At 34.0% G+C, this 17241-nt stretch overlaps 3 protein-coding genes across 4 annotated transcripts in view; 1 reads left to right on the top strand and 2 right to left on the bottom strand.

Annotated features, from left to right (window-relative positions):
• Positions 1 to 2168, bottom strand: part of LOC128218012 (protein tyrosine phosphatase domain-containing protein 1-like) — a 37632-nt gene extending 35464 nt beyond the window's left edge. For both annotated transcript variants that reach the window (XM_052925508.1, XM_052925512.1), the window contains exon 1: positions 2140 to 2168. The gene's annotated coding sequence lies outside the window, so the exon portion shown is untranslated. The remainder of the gene's footprint in view (positions 1 to 2139) is intronic.
• A 241-nt stretch (positions 2169 to 2409) lies between these two features.
• On the top strand, positions 2410 to 8109 carry LOC128217910 (gastrula zinc finger protein XlCGF57.1-like). Its single transcript, XM_052925366.1, has 2 exons — positions 2410 to 2472; positions 5777 to 8109. The coding sequence occupies exon 2, from the start codon at positions 5795 to 5797 to the stop codon at positions 7265 to 7267; it is 1473 nt and encodes a 490-aa protein (XP_052781326.1). The 5' UTR covers positions 2410 to 2472; positions 5777 to 5794; the 3' UTR covers positions 7268 to 8109.
• A 1303-nt stretch (positions 8110 to 9412) lies between these two features.
• The window catches only part of LOC128217104 (traB domain-containing protein-like), a 42472-nt gene continuing 34643 nt past the window's right edge, over positions 9413 to 17241 (bottom strand). The window contains exons 6-9 of the mRNA XM_052923985.1: positions 16513 to 16652; positions 14928 to 15100; positions 13058 to 13160; positions 9413 to 12131 (exon numbers count right to left, since the gene is read on the bottom strand). Of these exons, the coding sequence (XP_052779945.1) occupies positions 11990 to 12131; positions 13058 to 13160; positions 14928 to 15100; positions 16513 to 16652 (558 nt within the window). The 3' untranslated portion in view covers positions 9413 to 11989. The remainder of the gene's footprint in view (positions 12132 to 13057; positions 13161 to 14927; positions 15101 to 16512; positions 16653 to 17241) is intronic.

Below are 17241 nucleotides of genomic sequence, written 5' to 3'. Positions count from 1 at the left end.
GAGCTGCTGAATGAGGATCTTATGACAGCAGTTTCCCCAAGACGACATCATATCAAGGATGTGTATCAAACATGCTTGAATCTTTGAATCTTCATACTCTACAAGATCAACGAATGGGTAGCAGGCTGATCTTCTTCTATAAGGTGGCCGAGGGTTTGGTGCCAGCACTACCACCTACAGAGTTCCTACAGCCAGCTAGGCAAAGGAGGCAAATTAAAGCAACTAAATTTCAAGACTGTATTACAACAAACATTATTGACAAACATTTTACAAGTGATCAATCATGATCAAGGATTCTTAATTCAACAGTGCAAAACTGAGCAGTTAAAACATTCATTCTTTGTCAAAACGTGTCAGGATTGGAACCATCTGGATAATAGTATAGTCCACGCACAGACAGTGGAGAGCTTTAGGGCCGCTCTCCATTTTGATTAAACGCATCCACCCCGGTGCGCTACGCCGTAACAGGCCCTGCACCGTACCTAAGCAGAAGCAGAAGTATGACTATGACAATGTCAACTGAACGGCGCAGTATGAAATGCATACAACAAAGAAATAGAGTAATGCATACAACATAGGCAAAGAAGGGTTTTCACATTTGCATACAACATACACAAAGAAGGATGTTGAGAAACGCATACAATATAGAATATGAACAAAAATATTGACATTGAAATATAATTGTTTAAATCAATAAATTAGTATGTTTATGAGGTTAGTCAAGTGAAAAATAGTTTATTCACTTTATTTTTGAATTTTGCTTTTAAAACTAAAACATAATTGATTTGTTTTCAAACTTTTTGTTTTGTTTGAATAGGGAAAAGAACCTTGTATGAAATCATTAAAATTGGTTTAATAGCTTGAAGGAAACAAAAAGTTTATGAAAACTTTGCAATTGGATGAAATAAAGATTGTATTCATTGTGTATACTATATAAGCACATTTATAAAACAGAAACATATCATGTCACACTGCATGATTACAATACATCAGATATAAAATAAATAGATATAAATAATTTCTCATAAGTATGGTAAAGCACCTGGTACTTGATAAAAGATATACATGTATTTTCAAGAATTATTGTAAATTATATGTAACAATTATAAATTGTATCCAAAATGAACAACACATTTGCATTAATATATTATATAAAAAATGATGAATACAACAGAGAAGCATGTGGGATGTAAAGAGTTTACACATGATAAATGTACATTTATTTGGTTTCTATACTGAGTAATTTTTTACTTAAATATTGCATGAAAAACATAGAAATTCCTCAGTGGTTGTTGAATTATCTGAAGGTGTGTTAACACAATATTTGTTGGTCTTGGCAGGTGTGGTGAATTTGACATGCAGGCAAAATTGTTGGGTCCATTTTAAAATTATATTTCCACCGTTCTTCATACTCATCGAAAAGTGGGAGACATTATATAGTATTACGTACTAAGTAAATGTTTTCTATACAAAATATGTGCTGCTTCCATATGTTTTAAAGAAAGCTTTTTGTAAAGTTTTTGTCATTAACAGTCAAATTAAGGTTGACCAGTAAGAAACATTTCTGAAACTGGTTCATTATAATTTCTTATGTTTTCAAGATATACAAAGCTGTCACATTTTTCTTTTTCTGGTAATGGTTCTATTTTAGAGATTATATGAATTTAATTTGCCTCAAACTTTAATTAAAAAAAAATAATTTCCTGCTTTGGAGTCCTTGATGTTTAATGAGTAATTTTGGCGTTAATGCAGAGTAAAAAAAAGGCTTTTTTTGTTTTCCCGGAATTTTGTGTTTTAGTTTGGCGTTAAACTTAATGAGTTGTCTAGATTTACAAAATCATCAAATTCTATAAAGATTGAGAACTGAACTAGTCATTCTAAAATGCTGTCCAGGCTTTTTTTTAATGATGGTTAGCCTCGACCAGGCTAACCATCAGTAAAAAATAAAGCCTGGACGGCATTTTAGAATGACTACCAACTGAACAAGCTATAAAATTTTCGTTCAGAGCTTCACAATAAATAGTTAGCAGATCATAACGAATTTTGATAAAAAAAACTTTGCAGTGAAAAGCTATTTAAACAAACATCGTGCTAAGAAGACGTAAACGTACTTATTTCATAAAATATAGGAAAAAATACCTGTTGCTGTGCAAAATATTTACGACGTAAGGGACATAATCTGCTATAAAACCCCGAAGAAAATATAACGGAAAGAATATTAGCTGAAGAACTAATCAACTAATTAATTTTTCACTGATATGATTTTTCAACAACATAAAGTGTAATTATTATTTAATAAATGATGATAAGTTAATTTTTCATCGAAATCCGGGGAACCTGACATTAAAAATAGTACAGGTTGGCCGTACGTGTAAATCTAATTTTGTATTACTTCCCTTGTTTTCATTAGCACCATTTTCAATGAATTTGTTGATATTTTATTAAACAGCACATTTACTTTAAGCGTTCACTGTAAGTTGAGACACATTGAATGTTCTATTTGTATAATGTTTTAGTTCGTTCCACGTTTCTTAAACTGTAAAAGTTGAGCATTTTTAGGCCACACAAGTCACAACATAAACTGTACTGGTTGAGAAGCAGTTTCCGACAGTTTCTACAAGTGTTTATTGATTTATTCATACATGTTAAAATTCCTACTAAAATTGTTCACATTTTAGATGACTACAGCTCAAGCTGCTATTGTTGATATATTTTTCACATGTGTGAAGTCACATATAGTGTATCTAATGGGGGCGCCAAGAGGGTACTTACACTGTTCTGATTAGCTGTTGACGAGAAGCAGTTTCCGACAAATCAAATACGCGGCAGATTTTAGGTGCCTATTGTGTGTTTTTTATCCATTTATTCAATATACTAAATAGAAGACTATAATACAAGAACTATTATTTAATTTTTCAGCATTTACCAAAAATTAAACATAAAAACTTACGCCAGTCAATCATCATTCTGGAAATCAGGCAGACACTAAATATCAATGATATTTTGTTTCATTTCTAATAAGAACTTGTGTTTGTAATCATTTTAGTGAATGTGGGTGTGAAACTAGCATGACAACAGTGTTCGCAAATATGTACACAATGATCATCGTTTGTATAAGTCAGTTAAGGACAACCTTGTAGCTATTCATAGATATGCAAATTAGGTTTACACGCATGCGCAATGCGCTGGGCGTGAAGATCCCCCACTTGCAAGTTTGTGTATAAATTGAAAAATAAACATTAAACATTAAATAATTATAAAAGTTATTTACGTGTCTCGGTAAAAACTTCAACTTTTGATTGCCTAGTAACCATATACTTGAATTGTTTACCTTCTTTATGAAGATCAAAAGAAAGTACGCGAAAAAGCAATTTGTCGGAAACTGCTTTCCGTCGGAAACTGCTTCTCAACCAGGAGGTTACAAAGTGATACTAAAGTTTAAATTTGATATATTCATAATATTGAGACGTGAGTGCAAATGTTCTAAACAGAGGGGTTTTTTTCTCGAAAAAACCTATATATACGGTCTGCTTATTGCCATGTCGTAAGTGACGGATGTGTGGTTTAGTAACACACTTCACTATCATCTCAGGGGTCGCATGTTTGATTCCCCGTCGCATAACTCAAAAATACTATTGTCTTCCGGGAGGGACGTTAAATGGGGGTCCTGTGTGACAGTGCTAAACACTGGTGCATGTTAAAGAACCAGGGTAGCTCTAACCAGGTTTACATTTTGTCTGTACACCATGCTCCAAAAACCTAAAAAGACTATCAATCTTAACAAAACACCAGCTGAATGGGCAAGGCCCAACGGAAGGACCCCACACATACTTTGACCAGCTAAATTGCGTTCATATCCCTGATAATGTCATCAAGCCCGCAATTCATTACTTATATTTATACCAATAGTGCATTACTTCATTCAAGAATTGTTAAAAAATGCTTTTTTTCATTTAAGAAAACCTTTCAGTAATCCTTTTTTACCTATTCTGTAAATATACCGACCGGACTATAACTGGAAACGTTTTATCAAATGACGTCATGATAACGTGGGAAAAGATTAACCACTTGAAATCACTTTTAAACGTAAAATTGAAACACTTATGGCAACGATACATTTAACATATCATAATTTAACACTTTCTAAAATGTTTATTTATATTTAATGGCACCTTCTGACACAAAACAAAACAATAACAAGATCAAAAATTTTCATGTATATTGTTATGCGATGAATTGCGATCCGAACATATCAGAAGATTTTGCGTTCATCAATTGATAAACGAAATTGCCAAAAGGCAGTTCATTTAGGGAATGAAAGTTGAGGTGTAAATATATATGTTTGGACACTCAAGCCTGTAAGACTCTACTTTCCTCTATAGGCTCCCATCTAGTCCAAGCTTCTTAGACTCATCTTAGCTCATAATTAAGGCTCTGGCCAAAAAAAGTGGTTTGGTGAGAGTTACTTCTTTTTCCAAACAGGTAGGGTAGATAGGCTTTAAAAAACAAACAAAAAAAAACTGGGCAAGAAAGTTATTGTCATCATTGGAGAATGTTGTTAAAGTAATCTTCTGTATAAAGCAATTAAGATTTTAAACAACATATTAAAACATGCTCATAAGAAAATAAAAAAGTTTTCTTTTCTTTTTACTGACTCTCTTATTTCATATGTAGGGTTTGGTAACCAAATGTTGTTGTTTTTTAGACCTCTGCGATAGTCAAGTGTTAGACTGATTCTCATTGAAAGTTCAAACTCAATCGTTGCCAATTCAAGCCTCGATGGTAATTTCATATGCAGCATATTTTTCATCATAAGCACCTTTACTTAAGCACCTGTTTCAGTTTCATTAAGCATTAAGACTGGAGCATTATGAGAACGAGTCAAACATGATCAAGTTTGTAAAAAATACATGTAACCCTTGCCATTACTGATAGCAACGATGACCTTATATTGGGACATACATGTAAAGCAAGGATGACCTTATGTTGGGAATACATGTAACCCCTGCCAATACTTACAGCAAGGATGGCCTTATATTGGGACATACATGTAACCCTTGTCAATACTGATAGCAAGGATGACCTTACACTGGGACATACATGTAACCCTTGCCAATCATTATTCTTGCCTTTTTCCCCAATAATATGTCTGTCATTTATGCACCAGTCAATTGTAACCACAGCATCCCCCCCCCCCACCCCCCAGGTCCAGGGAATAGCTTTGACTTTCGGTCCAGCCAACCCCGGCAAAAATCCCCACCCTGCGGGAACGAACAGATGGTAAAATCCCCGCCAAATGCCCCCGCACCCCAGGGACCCTAGGTAAGGCCCATCCCCCTGCTATATTTAAAGAGAGGACAAAACCACCGCATTCACCCGGCACTGCAGGGCCATCTGAAAGGTATAAACACGGCCCATTTCCCTGGCTATCCCCGGTATACCCCAGGACCTGGGGGTGGGGGCCGTGGTTACAATTGACTGGTGCATTACTACTGAACTTTTTTCAAATGGTTTTTACATCTGTCAGTAAAAATTAAGTTAACATTCATTAATGCACTATTTCATACGTTCTACATTCTTCAGTTTCGGCTATGATATAAAGCATTGATGAAAGTGATAGTTACGATAATTTGCGATAACCAATTATATTTTTTGTCCAATATGCAATTTGGAACAAAGAGTCTAAGAAGCTTGGAATAGTATTGTTCAAAACTTGATTATCCTTCAATTTAAATTTTAATTAAAACATGTATTCAGTTGAAATTATACATTTCAGGTTTACCATATTGCTACCATGATGCAGCTTAACGAGATGGTAGAGGATGGATTCTTACCAGAAGAAATTTCCATACAGTCACCACTGCTTGACACAACAAATAACAACAATGCTGTTAATTCAATGAATATAGATGACGCATTTGACTTGGATGGTGCTGCTCTTGATGTTGCAAATGAATGTTTTCAAATTGGTGACAATGTTGATGACTTCGATGAAGTAAATATTGATAACATTCAACTGCATTTGGAATGTTCTGAAGATGGTGAAGCTACAGCCTTTTCAAGTGAATTGTATGAAATAAACTGCAAAGCCACATCACAGATAAAGTCAGACACTCAATTTAAAATTTCTTTTCCCACTATTGTCAATGAAGGGAATCCACTTGCAAAATGCCCCTTGTGTAAATCCGTTTTCTTTTCTAGGGAATTTTTACGAGAACATGTTGTTCTTAACCACAGAGATGCAATTAATCTGTGCTCATTTTGTGATTATTTCACAAAGAGTAATAAACTATTTGCAACTCACATGAGAACAAGACATTCAGTTTTGATTGTGGATTCAAACAATGAAGAAGTAAGCACTAACATTCAAATACACAACATGGAGAATGCTCAAGCATTTCAAGCCATTATAAGTGAAAGAAACCATAATTCAACATGGCAAGAAATATTTTTAGACAATCATGAACTACAACAAAGTAGTTCCTGCACAGATAATGACAGTCCAGTTGAAGATACAGGTACATGTACACATGTCAGCAGTTTTACTAATGGTGATGGTTCTCAAATTTTGGAAACTTCACACCAAATGTCAGATGTTTGTGAACAAATTGTTGAAAATATTTTCAAGTGTGATAATTGTGTGTATGTGACACATCAATTAAGATTGTTGAAATATCATATGAAAACAATGCATGATTCAAGCAGAAAGGAATATCAATGTCGTCAGTGTGAATATAAATGTAAGCAGAAAAAATCATTTGATGCTCATTTGAAGAAGCATGAAGGCATCTTTGATTTCAAGTGTAATGTTTGTGATAAAACATTTGCATCGAAGCATTTACTTACCAGACATTCTAAAAGGCACAAAGGCAGTGTGATTGGAAAGACATCAGTTCAGGATCTAACCATTCATGGGAAAAACAATTCAACTGATAACATTGGCGACAAGTTTGGTGTTGAGAAAGTTGTAGAAAAGTCAACTCAGACTGTGACAGTGAAGCTCAAAACTAAAGCAACACTATTGCGTAATACACATTCCGAAAAAACAGATAGTTCAGTACAAAGAAGTTCAGATAAGTTTAAGTGTTCTTTTGAAAACTGTGGCAGATCCTTTAGAGACAAATACAATATGAAGAAGCATCTAGAGATTCATTCCGGTCAGAAATCTTTGACATGTACTCATTGTGATTTCAGATGCATTCAGAAAACATCTCTGGACTATCACACAAGGAAATACCACTCCTGTAATATTATAAAGATTGTTTAGCATGTTTCAAATTCTATCAATTTGTTTTATGATAGACATTTAAGATTTTCCCATACACGTACACCAGTCAAAAAGTAAATTTTTATGACAAGTTATTCTGGAAGTTTGCTGAATTTTACCACAAAAATGTACTGTTGTTATACTATCAAAAGCAAGTTTTGACCCGAGTCAAGCTGGCACAGGTGCTTTGTCATTGATACCTGAAATTTTCATGTACATGTGTAGTATTTGAGTTGTTCTTTTTCTTTTATATTAACTACATTGTAATACCTCTAGAACAAGCCTTGAACCAACAGCATACATCTTTAGTCTTGGGATTAAATGAATATTGAATAAATTGTGTATTGTTCATGCTTTTAAGGTAATGGTGACCTTAACTCAAAACAGTTTTCTCTCAATCTGTTCAGAACTTTTGCTACTGCAGTCCTCAAATCTTGTTGGACTATTGGTCATTACCTTTAGATGACCCCTATGATTATGAGGTCAGAATGTCAGAGATTAAGAATGTCATTTTTTTTTTAAACACAAACTGTTTTTGCTAAATATATCCAAAATGATTCAAGTTAACCTACACTCGAAATGACACCTACTTTCCAGGATAGGTATAGAGAGATCAAGGATACACATGATGCATTAAATCACTTGAAAAAGGGCACTACCCTCAAAACAGACTAATTCGCAGACTAAGTCAATGTCATCCATGGACATCTGAATGCATAGAATACACCGCCTCCGCATGGATCTGATAGTTGCTTGGATATGTTCCTATGGCAATGCATTTCAATCTTCAACTAATGTGACACGTAATTTGGCTGCAGTAGACAGGGATGTTGATGTCGGCCCAACATATTCCAGATATTCTCAATTGGATTGAGGTCAGGAGAGTTGGCTGGCCACTCTAGGACATTGATCTGCTTCTGTTTCACGTATGTCACTGTAGCACGAGGGGTTTGCGGGCGTGCATTATCGTGCTGCAAAATGCCACATGAAAGAAAACACCTCATATACAACCACTGGTGTTAACACCTGTTTTCTATATGTGACTGCATTTACATTCCTGTTGAGAATAACAATGTATGTTTTACCAAACTCTGTAAAACCTCCACATATATAAACTGTTCTGCCTCCCCATCTGTCAACTTCCTTCACGCAATAATGTGCATGGCATTCGCCTCCACATCACCATACCTGTAGCTGACCTTCACCTTTGCTGACGTCATATTTTTGAATCGTCAGTAAAAAAATTGGTGTCCCACTGACATCTCATGATCATCCATTAAAAAGAAGTCGACACCCAGTGCGCCGAATGAATATTGATGTGTCATGCAAAGTCATGAGTTGTATAAATAAGTCATTACAGCTTATTGATAGTCACTCCGTTATGATGGAAGAAGTCCACAGCATGAGGAACTGGTGCCCAGCATTCTAACAACATCAGAGCTTTAGCCATTTGATTTTAATTAAATCTTAGTTTGTTTGAATGTCTTTTTGTTACTGTTCCCATGTTCCACTAAAATTATTCACACAAAATAAATTAAATATTGAACATGTTGGGCATAAAAAAACATTTTTCAGAAAAAACGTGCTCTTTCTTTATTCAAAGTCATAAGCACAGGAAATTATGCTGGGCCAACTAACTGATTATCAGTTTATTCATACAAAAACAATATATAATATACGGTATATGTAACATCAATAAGTTTAAGGAATATTTAAAAAAACTATATACTGGGTACTTTATTTTGTCGTTGAGTGTATATTGCTCCATGTATCAGCCCTAATGTATTTGTTTCTACAATGGTTGGTTCTGCACATCAGGCTTTCACACCAATGGCAGGTTAGGCAATGCCAAATTGATCTTATGTTTAGTGAAATTGAGAAGGTTACAGCCAGCATGATAAAAAAATCATTTACAAAAATCTGAATTGAGCAAAGAAATGTGATTTCGGGGGGGTGAACTTGATTACACTCTTTTTGTTCTAAACCTTAATAACCCTATAGTCCAAATATAGTATCCTTATCTCCAGTAATACTTTACTGTGTAGCATTTATACTAAATAGAACGACTTCTCCAAATATGGTACAACTTCGTAGTGGTGCGATTTCATGTTTGAACAACTTCTCTTGTAATCAAAACATAAAGAGGATGATTCAAAATTTATTTCAACATACATTTTACAGCTAAATGTTAAAAAGATTTTTGATATTCTTGTAACACAAAAAAGATAAAAATAAATATATTGCAGTATGATAATTAAGTATTAATAATAATAAAGTAATTTGGTTAACTAACTTAATGTGTTACCTTTAATTAATAAAACTATTATTATTATTATACTGTTTGCTGAAAAATTGAGTAATTTAAACACAACTTAATTAAAATGGCAGTCATGTTGAAAAAAAACACAAAAATATTAAAAAATAAATTAAAAATTCTTTTTTCATACCATTCACATCCGAATACAGCATTTCTATAAAATTCCATAATTTAAATTGACTAGGCCCATTTTGAAAGTATGAATAGTATCCTTTAATAACCTGTTAGTAAGCAAAATATGTAAACCGGTCATGGATTTGCATTATAAAAATGTTACTACTAACTAAAAGTTCAGTACTAAGATAATAGTAAACTCTTTGGTCTGAACTAACTACAATATCAAATGTTATGTAAGAAAATCTACAAATCAAACTAAACAATTTAGGGAAACAATGATTTTCAAAAGTTCATGTGCAACCAACCTTCTTGTTTCTTTTACTTTATTTTCCATTTTGTAAGTAAAAACACAATTATTGAGGTTATTTCAGATTTGGACTTTAAAATAAAACACCTTTTACGTAATTTATATCTTAATATTCAATTTATCTTTTCATATTTAAGACATGGCCATTAGGTATAGCTATTAAGTTCTTATATGAAATAATTCAAAAGAAATTTTGCGATAAAAATAATCAAATAAATCTTATGACATATATCATGTTTTCTTTTCCTTATTTTTCTTGTTAAGGGATCTCCAACCGCATTGGACACATATTAGGCGAACAATAAGAAGTCATTGGCTTCTCCTAAAAATCCACTAAGGCACATCAGATCAGTCAAAACAAGCAGGTATCACAAACTATTGTAAAAAGCAAAGCAAAAGATATCGAGATTGCAGATACAAATCATGACAACTATTATTTAACAAAAAGAAAATGAAAATATATCATTTTACATAAATTTTACACTTAAACAAATTATGCACCAAAACATCTCTACGTATAACATTTTCATAGTGCCATTAATTGCAAAATTTTGAAACAGCAAATGTGCACCAAATACTAATAAACATAATCAAAACATTACTAAGTTGAAGACTTGTTTGTGTATCTAAATATTGTGTAGTGGCCACCTCTGAAAGTAATCTTTCATAAATACAGTTTTCAGAAATACTATCAAGTTAAAGTAAGTTAATACAATCTAAACTAGAATTCCCTGAATAGATGAGTCACCTGTCAGGAGCACGCATAATTTTACTGGTAAAGGTCACCATGACCTTAGACCCATTAACCTCACACAATTGTGGCCATAAAGTGACCAAGACCTATGTGCATACCAAGTTTAAAGACTCTACACCAAGTTGTTCAAAAGTTATTGATGGGAAACCAGAGTATGACGCTGACAGTGACCAGACAAAGTCATCCCAGTGTAAACAGTTTGCTTGTCATGCTTGGCAGGCACTATAATGATGATTTATCTAGTAGCACATGTTTTTAACAAGACATAATACATCCTTCTGATTGCAAAGTGCGGAAGCCGGTTACGGAGGTTGCCAAGTATACGGCCAGGCTGCTGCCCAAGGGTCGAATTTTTTCATCTGCCCCGAATACATGTGAACAATACGTTCTCGTGTATACATCTAAATTTAAGTGTAAATTTGACAGTGTAAGTATTGTATTTAGATATTGCAGTAAAATGCGCAAGCAAAGTTGTTAATTGAGGCCAACTTCATGATGAGCAGGAATTTGAAGCTAAATGTCAAATAATTGATAGACATTGCCGTTTTAAGGTTCTCATTTAACTTTGTATTAATCTTTTTGTTGATGTACATTTTTCTGAATCAGCTTATCTAAATTGTCCTATTTTGAATTAAGTTTCATTATGCATTAAAACTAGATGCACATGAGTCATTTTACCTGGGTGTGTAAGACAGAAATTCCCAGGCCCGGTAACTTGGAACACATGTCAGTTATGCAAGAATACAAAGACAACAAAACAAAATCAATGAATTTGAACTGCCTGGCTGCCCTGACACTATAATTTTGTTTGTTTTAATGAGTGCCACTTACATGTTTGACAGTTCACAATATGCACAATTGTGAATGCCAAAGTGGCACATTGACTTTAAACCCATCTGAAATTTTTGGTCTGACCGTTCTAGTAAGGCTGATAAAACATGGCTATGTCATTGGTACAATATATCAATTGTAAACATGCTATGTTTAATTGATTGACAACCACTTCTCGCTATGTTTATTTGCAAACAGTAGCATATAAAATAACAAACATGAATAAACGAAAGCCCATATCCATAAAAAATAAATCAAACATACATAAAACAAAATTCTGCATAATTTACACCCTTAACATTTTGCACAAAAACACCCCAAACCATTTTTTTGGAATGCAGGGCAAATATAGGCACACTAGATTATTTTGATAAACTCCTAAGACTAAATTTCATTTCAAGTCTTCATAAAGCCAGTCCATTTGTAGAGCTTATAACAACCAAACGTTGAAAGACCTATTAAACTTAGTCCGCAACCTAGAACACCAATTTTGATACACGTCCGCACCACTTTTGAACCCAGACTCTTCTCAGGCATTCTGAAATGATAAAAAGTATTTCAGTGAATAAGACCATTATTAGTTACTGGGTATATCCCATATCGGATTACCTACTTACCTGTAATATATATATATATATCACGTGGACAACCTGTTCACATTAATCAGGACGCAAACTCTATCTAGGTTATGTTTCATTTATAATCAGAATAGGAAAAAAGATGCCATTTTGGTTCGATATAAAGATTAGTGACCCAATATGGTGTCACCTTGTAACCAGTCCTGGACCAATGACATTATGTCATTCATACTGGAGGCTTCATATAGGGTTGTATCAAGTCAAATACCACAACTTTTAATTAGGTCATGAATTGAATCAATTACGATTTTTGTTAAAGCTATTCAAATATAGACAGAATTTACATACTAAAAAATTATGATAATTTTTTTGGCAATGCAGTATTTTCCATTCCAGAAAAAATATGATATTATAAGGTGTATAATCAATTAAACAATTGTGGTTCAAAAGTTTATAAACACATGAAAACATCAGGGCAAAGTTGTGTTGTCCAAAGGATTTCAAAAATAACCATGCACTGACCAAATGTTATCATATACTGCAATTCTAAAATATTCAAGGTATAAATTTTTACTCAATATGTGCATGAGAATAATCCAACAACAAGGCTACAAAATAAATGTTTCCAAGACAATTTAAAATGGTATAAATAAGGCTTACTATCAAAAGTTATTCCGAAGATGTTTGCATTCATCAGAATAGGAATGCAACTGAAAGGTTATTCAGTCATCTTAAGAAGCCCAATTGGAGTGTAAATGATCTTGAACCAAACTTTAACTTCAATTATTGGTTTATGCTTAAAAGTAGACTGATCATAGTGATGAAAATACGTACTATAAATAAATCATAAGAATAAATACTACATTAAACTCTCATTGGAACTTACTTGCATATTTCTCTCATGTCAAACTGTGGGGTTTCCCAATTGATTTTGATACCTGGAACGTGGCCCATCCCTACGACACCCACAACAACACTCGGTATGTGACCTGAATTTGAATAATTATAAAAATACAATAATAATCAAACAAGATTTCTCATAGGATATTGTATCACTAGGGTTTAAAATAATATTTTTTTCGATGTTAGTGTCTATATCGTATTAATTGTCAATCACATCATGTGTTGGCTGCTAAATGACATGCCATCATAAAACAGTTTAAGATGTTGATGTCACTTCCTCTTAATCAATTAATGAAGGCGTAATGCCAAATTGTTTTTACATTCAAGTTTAAACAAGAGCCGTCGTAAGACAGCGCGCTCGACTACGCCACTTTGACTTAGAAAACAATAACGATGTAATAATACCAAGTTTGGTCTCTTTATGTCAAACCTAACTAAAATTATTCGATACATAAGGTGACTTTGATGCTGCCCTCCCACCAGCCCGCCCAAACAATGACGCAAGTCATTCAAATAACTTGATTTCCCATTATGAAAATGTGGTTAAGAATATACAAATATGCCTTTCAAAGGAAATTAAAAAAAAAAAATTAAAAAAAAATAATTCAAGGGCCATAATTTGTATTTAGGCTTAAAACGGAGTTATGTTTCTTGTTGTAAGATGGTCGTAAATAATTTTAAATTTTATTAAGTGCATTTAATGAACGGTATAGAAGTTTTTTTATTAAAATCCCAACTTGCCATTAACTTTTACTTGCCTAAAACTTTAACCTAAGTCAATCAGGGGCCATAACTTGTAGTAAGGATATGGAGTTATGTAACCTCATTGGGTGACGGTCCTGAACAATTGTGTGAAGTATTAAATCAAAAGTTATTAAACAATTTCCCAACCTGCCCTAAAACTTTAACCTAAGTTCCATAGTCAATCAGGGGCCATAATTTGTATAAAAGATAATATGGAGTTATCTAACCTCATTATGTGATGGCTCTGAACATCTGTGTGAAGTATTAAGTCAATTGAATGAATGGTATTGGAGTTTTAAGTGAAAATCCCAACTTGCCCTAAAACTTTAACCTGCCCTAAAACTTTAACCTAAGTCAATCAGGGGCCATAACTTGTAATGTATTTAGGATAATATGGAGTTATGTAACCTCATTGTGTGATGGTCCTGAACAACTGTGTGAAGTATTAAGTCAATTGAACAAAGGATATAGAAGTTATTAATAAATATTCCAACTTGCCCTAAAACTTTAACCCAAGTTCTATAGTCAATCAGGGGCCACACTCTGTGTAAAGAATAATATGGAGTTATCTAACCTCATCATGTGATGGCCCTGAACAACTGCCTGAAGTATTAAGTCAATTGAATGTAGGGTATTGGACTTATAAGTGAAAATCCCAACTTGCCCTAAAACTTTAACCGGACGCCGACGCTGGGGCGAGTAGTATAGCCCACCTATTCTTCGAATAGTCCAGCTAAAAACACTATGTGTTTATGTTCTCTATGTTTTATATGTTACTGATAGTTTCTATCATGATATAAATTGTTATAGCACATTTCAACGTCCGGAATCGCTTGTCTTTGTTGGTGATCAACGTCCCTAAATGTGTTACATATTCAGAAACAAACCAATCGGTGTCTGTTGTGTTTTGTCTAATTGACTCCTTGCACAAGTGTTAAAAAAGCAAATAACACTTACCGGTAGGATCATATGGGTTTGGTAAAGACTGCGGTTTGTATAAAGGCATTGGCTAGAGATGTATCCCTCACCTGAACAAAGACGTAGCTCAGGCCTTGAAACTCCCTCTGTATCTCCTTAAACCAATGGTAGAAAAGCAAGTAAACACTTACCAGTAGGATCATCTGGGTTTGGTAAAGGCTGTGCAGCATGTTTAAGAGCATGGGCTAGGAATGTATCCCTCTCCTGAACAAAGACGCGACTAAGGCCGGGAAACTCGCCCGTCATCTCCTTCAACATCTCCTCCAGAAGGTCCTTCTGCTTGCACTTTTCTACATCCTCCTTGCTAAAGAGAGAAGGAACATACTTAGACACAAGGTATGGCCAGTCATCACAAAAGTTCAGAAAAAGTGACGGTTATTCGGACCGACAGCCTACCATATTTTGTCAGTCCAAAAGAAAATTTGCCTGTCCAAAATTTTTGTTTTTAAACTTGCTTTTTTAAAGCATTTGTTGTTAAATTTACATTGACTAGGAATAAAAAGGTATTAAGATATTAACAAGTTATTTCTTGCAGGTTTGGCTCCGAAATAAACTTTTAAAAATTGCATTTCTTGACACCGGCACATAGCCAAAAATAAAAGTTTTGATTGGTCGATTTGTTGGCAATGTGTATTTCTCTGACCGTACCGGAACTGATTTCGGAATGGAGTAACATTTTCCAAAGGATAAAAAATTTGTCTTGAACTATCCTTTAAAACATTCCAATGTTCATGACAAAATGTTTTTATTTAGTGTTTCAAAACATTGCGCAATATATACACAGTAATATAAATTATTTGTTAATTAAGGGAGGCAAATGCTACATGGTGTTTGACTAAGTGGAGTACACATTCCAACATTTAAACTACAGAATACAACATTGGATTCGTAAACAAACCTTTTTTTGACAATTATCATTAATAAAACGTGATTTTCTGTTTTTAATAAAGGAAATATGTTGTTGTTTTTTTACTTTCAAGTGGTGTTTGATAATTGTTAAAGATTAAATCTTCATAATTTCTTTTACATTCGGACATGAAAACTGTCTGTCAGACTGACCATCCGCATCACAAATTTAGTCGGACCCAATCAAAATTTACCAGTCAGGACCGTCAGACCGATGGTTTTCGCCATGTCTGATGACATAAAAGTGTGGACTTTACACAGTTAAACTACAATGCACAGCATACTCTTGGTTAATACTCTTTTATTTTAGCTTGATTGTGAAGACTGGTGAAAGCTGATAAGAATCACTATCGGGTTATAGTTTCCTAGCCAGAAACCAGGACTGTGTCCATTTTGAAAGGCCAAGAGAACGTGGCCCTGGTGTGGTTTGAACTCATGACCTTATGGGTGGAAAGCAGATGCCTTTACTATGTGTCACTCTAACCTTTCCATTTACACTTCTTTTCATCCTCCAAGGTGCAGAAAAATTTACGAGGTATGGCAAAAAAAGGTTGGATAAAACGAATCCTTTTAAGGAAGTTTGCCTTCAGGAAAGCAAGGAAAGTACTCAATTGACCAAAAAAGTCATTTAACCTATCAATTACCTGATTGAACCCCTTGAGGTGATCAGATGATAGGCCTGTTTTGATAGTTTCGAACAAGTAAGTGACAAAAGGGCACTACTCAAAATGATCTGGATTGGGAAGTCACTAATATTTACAGTCAAGTCAGAGAGAACTAGCTAGCTAAGTGCTTTCACCTAACTCTTACCTGATAGAATCCTTTGATGTGATGAGATGATAGGCCAGTTTGATTGTTTGCCACCAGGAGAGTGAGGAAAGGGCACGACTAAGGGTTATCTGAATAGGCCGGTCACCCAGCTGCAGCCGACAGTTAGGGATCTTCTTTGCCTGAAGGATAAGGAGTTGTGCTGAACTATGATTTTTTCTATCAGAAAAAGATGAATATAATAGTCATCAAACTAAGTGACAAAGTAGAGAACACTTGATTACCGTACATGTAACTAGAGATTTTACAAACCCTATTTCTTCAGAGCTTTTTAAAAGAATTTATTCTATTAGGTTCATATAACAGAGAATTTGAATCAAAGTTATCTTCGACTTTACAACAGGATAGTGTTAAGTCTGAAATGTTGTCACTGCATTTGTCCCACCTTCATCCTTGCGGACATCTTTCTTTAACTGATTAAAAGTGGCACAATTCACCAGTATTTATAGACCATAAATATGAGTAGGGGAAAACCCAATCTTATGAAATATGAGTTATACATGTATTTTGTTCCACCAATTATGCTCTGGACCAATCAGTAACTGTTTATTTATAGGCCATATAACAAAGACATTTTGTGGCCATCCCAATCAGATTTGTCCGTAATATTTATACTGGTTTTGGTACCTATTATAACTTAAAAAGAAATGGTTGTGTTTTATCAAACTCTGGATACAATTTTCTCTGAAGCACAATACATTTACATCTGGA

The sequence above is a fragment of the Mya arenaria genome, chromosome 14, assembly GCF_026914265.1.
Source record: "Mya arenaria isolate MELC-2E11 chromosome 14, ASM2691426v1".
Lineage (NCBI taxonomy): Eukaryota > Metazoa > Mollusca > Bivalvia > Myida > Myidae > Mya > Mya arenaria.
The sequence above is the reverse complement of the archived record's forward strand: the minus strand, read 5'-3'. Positions and strand labels throughout refer to the sequence as shown.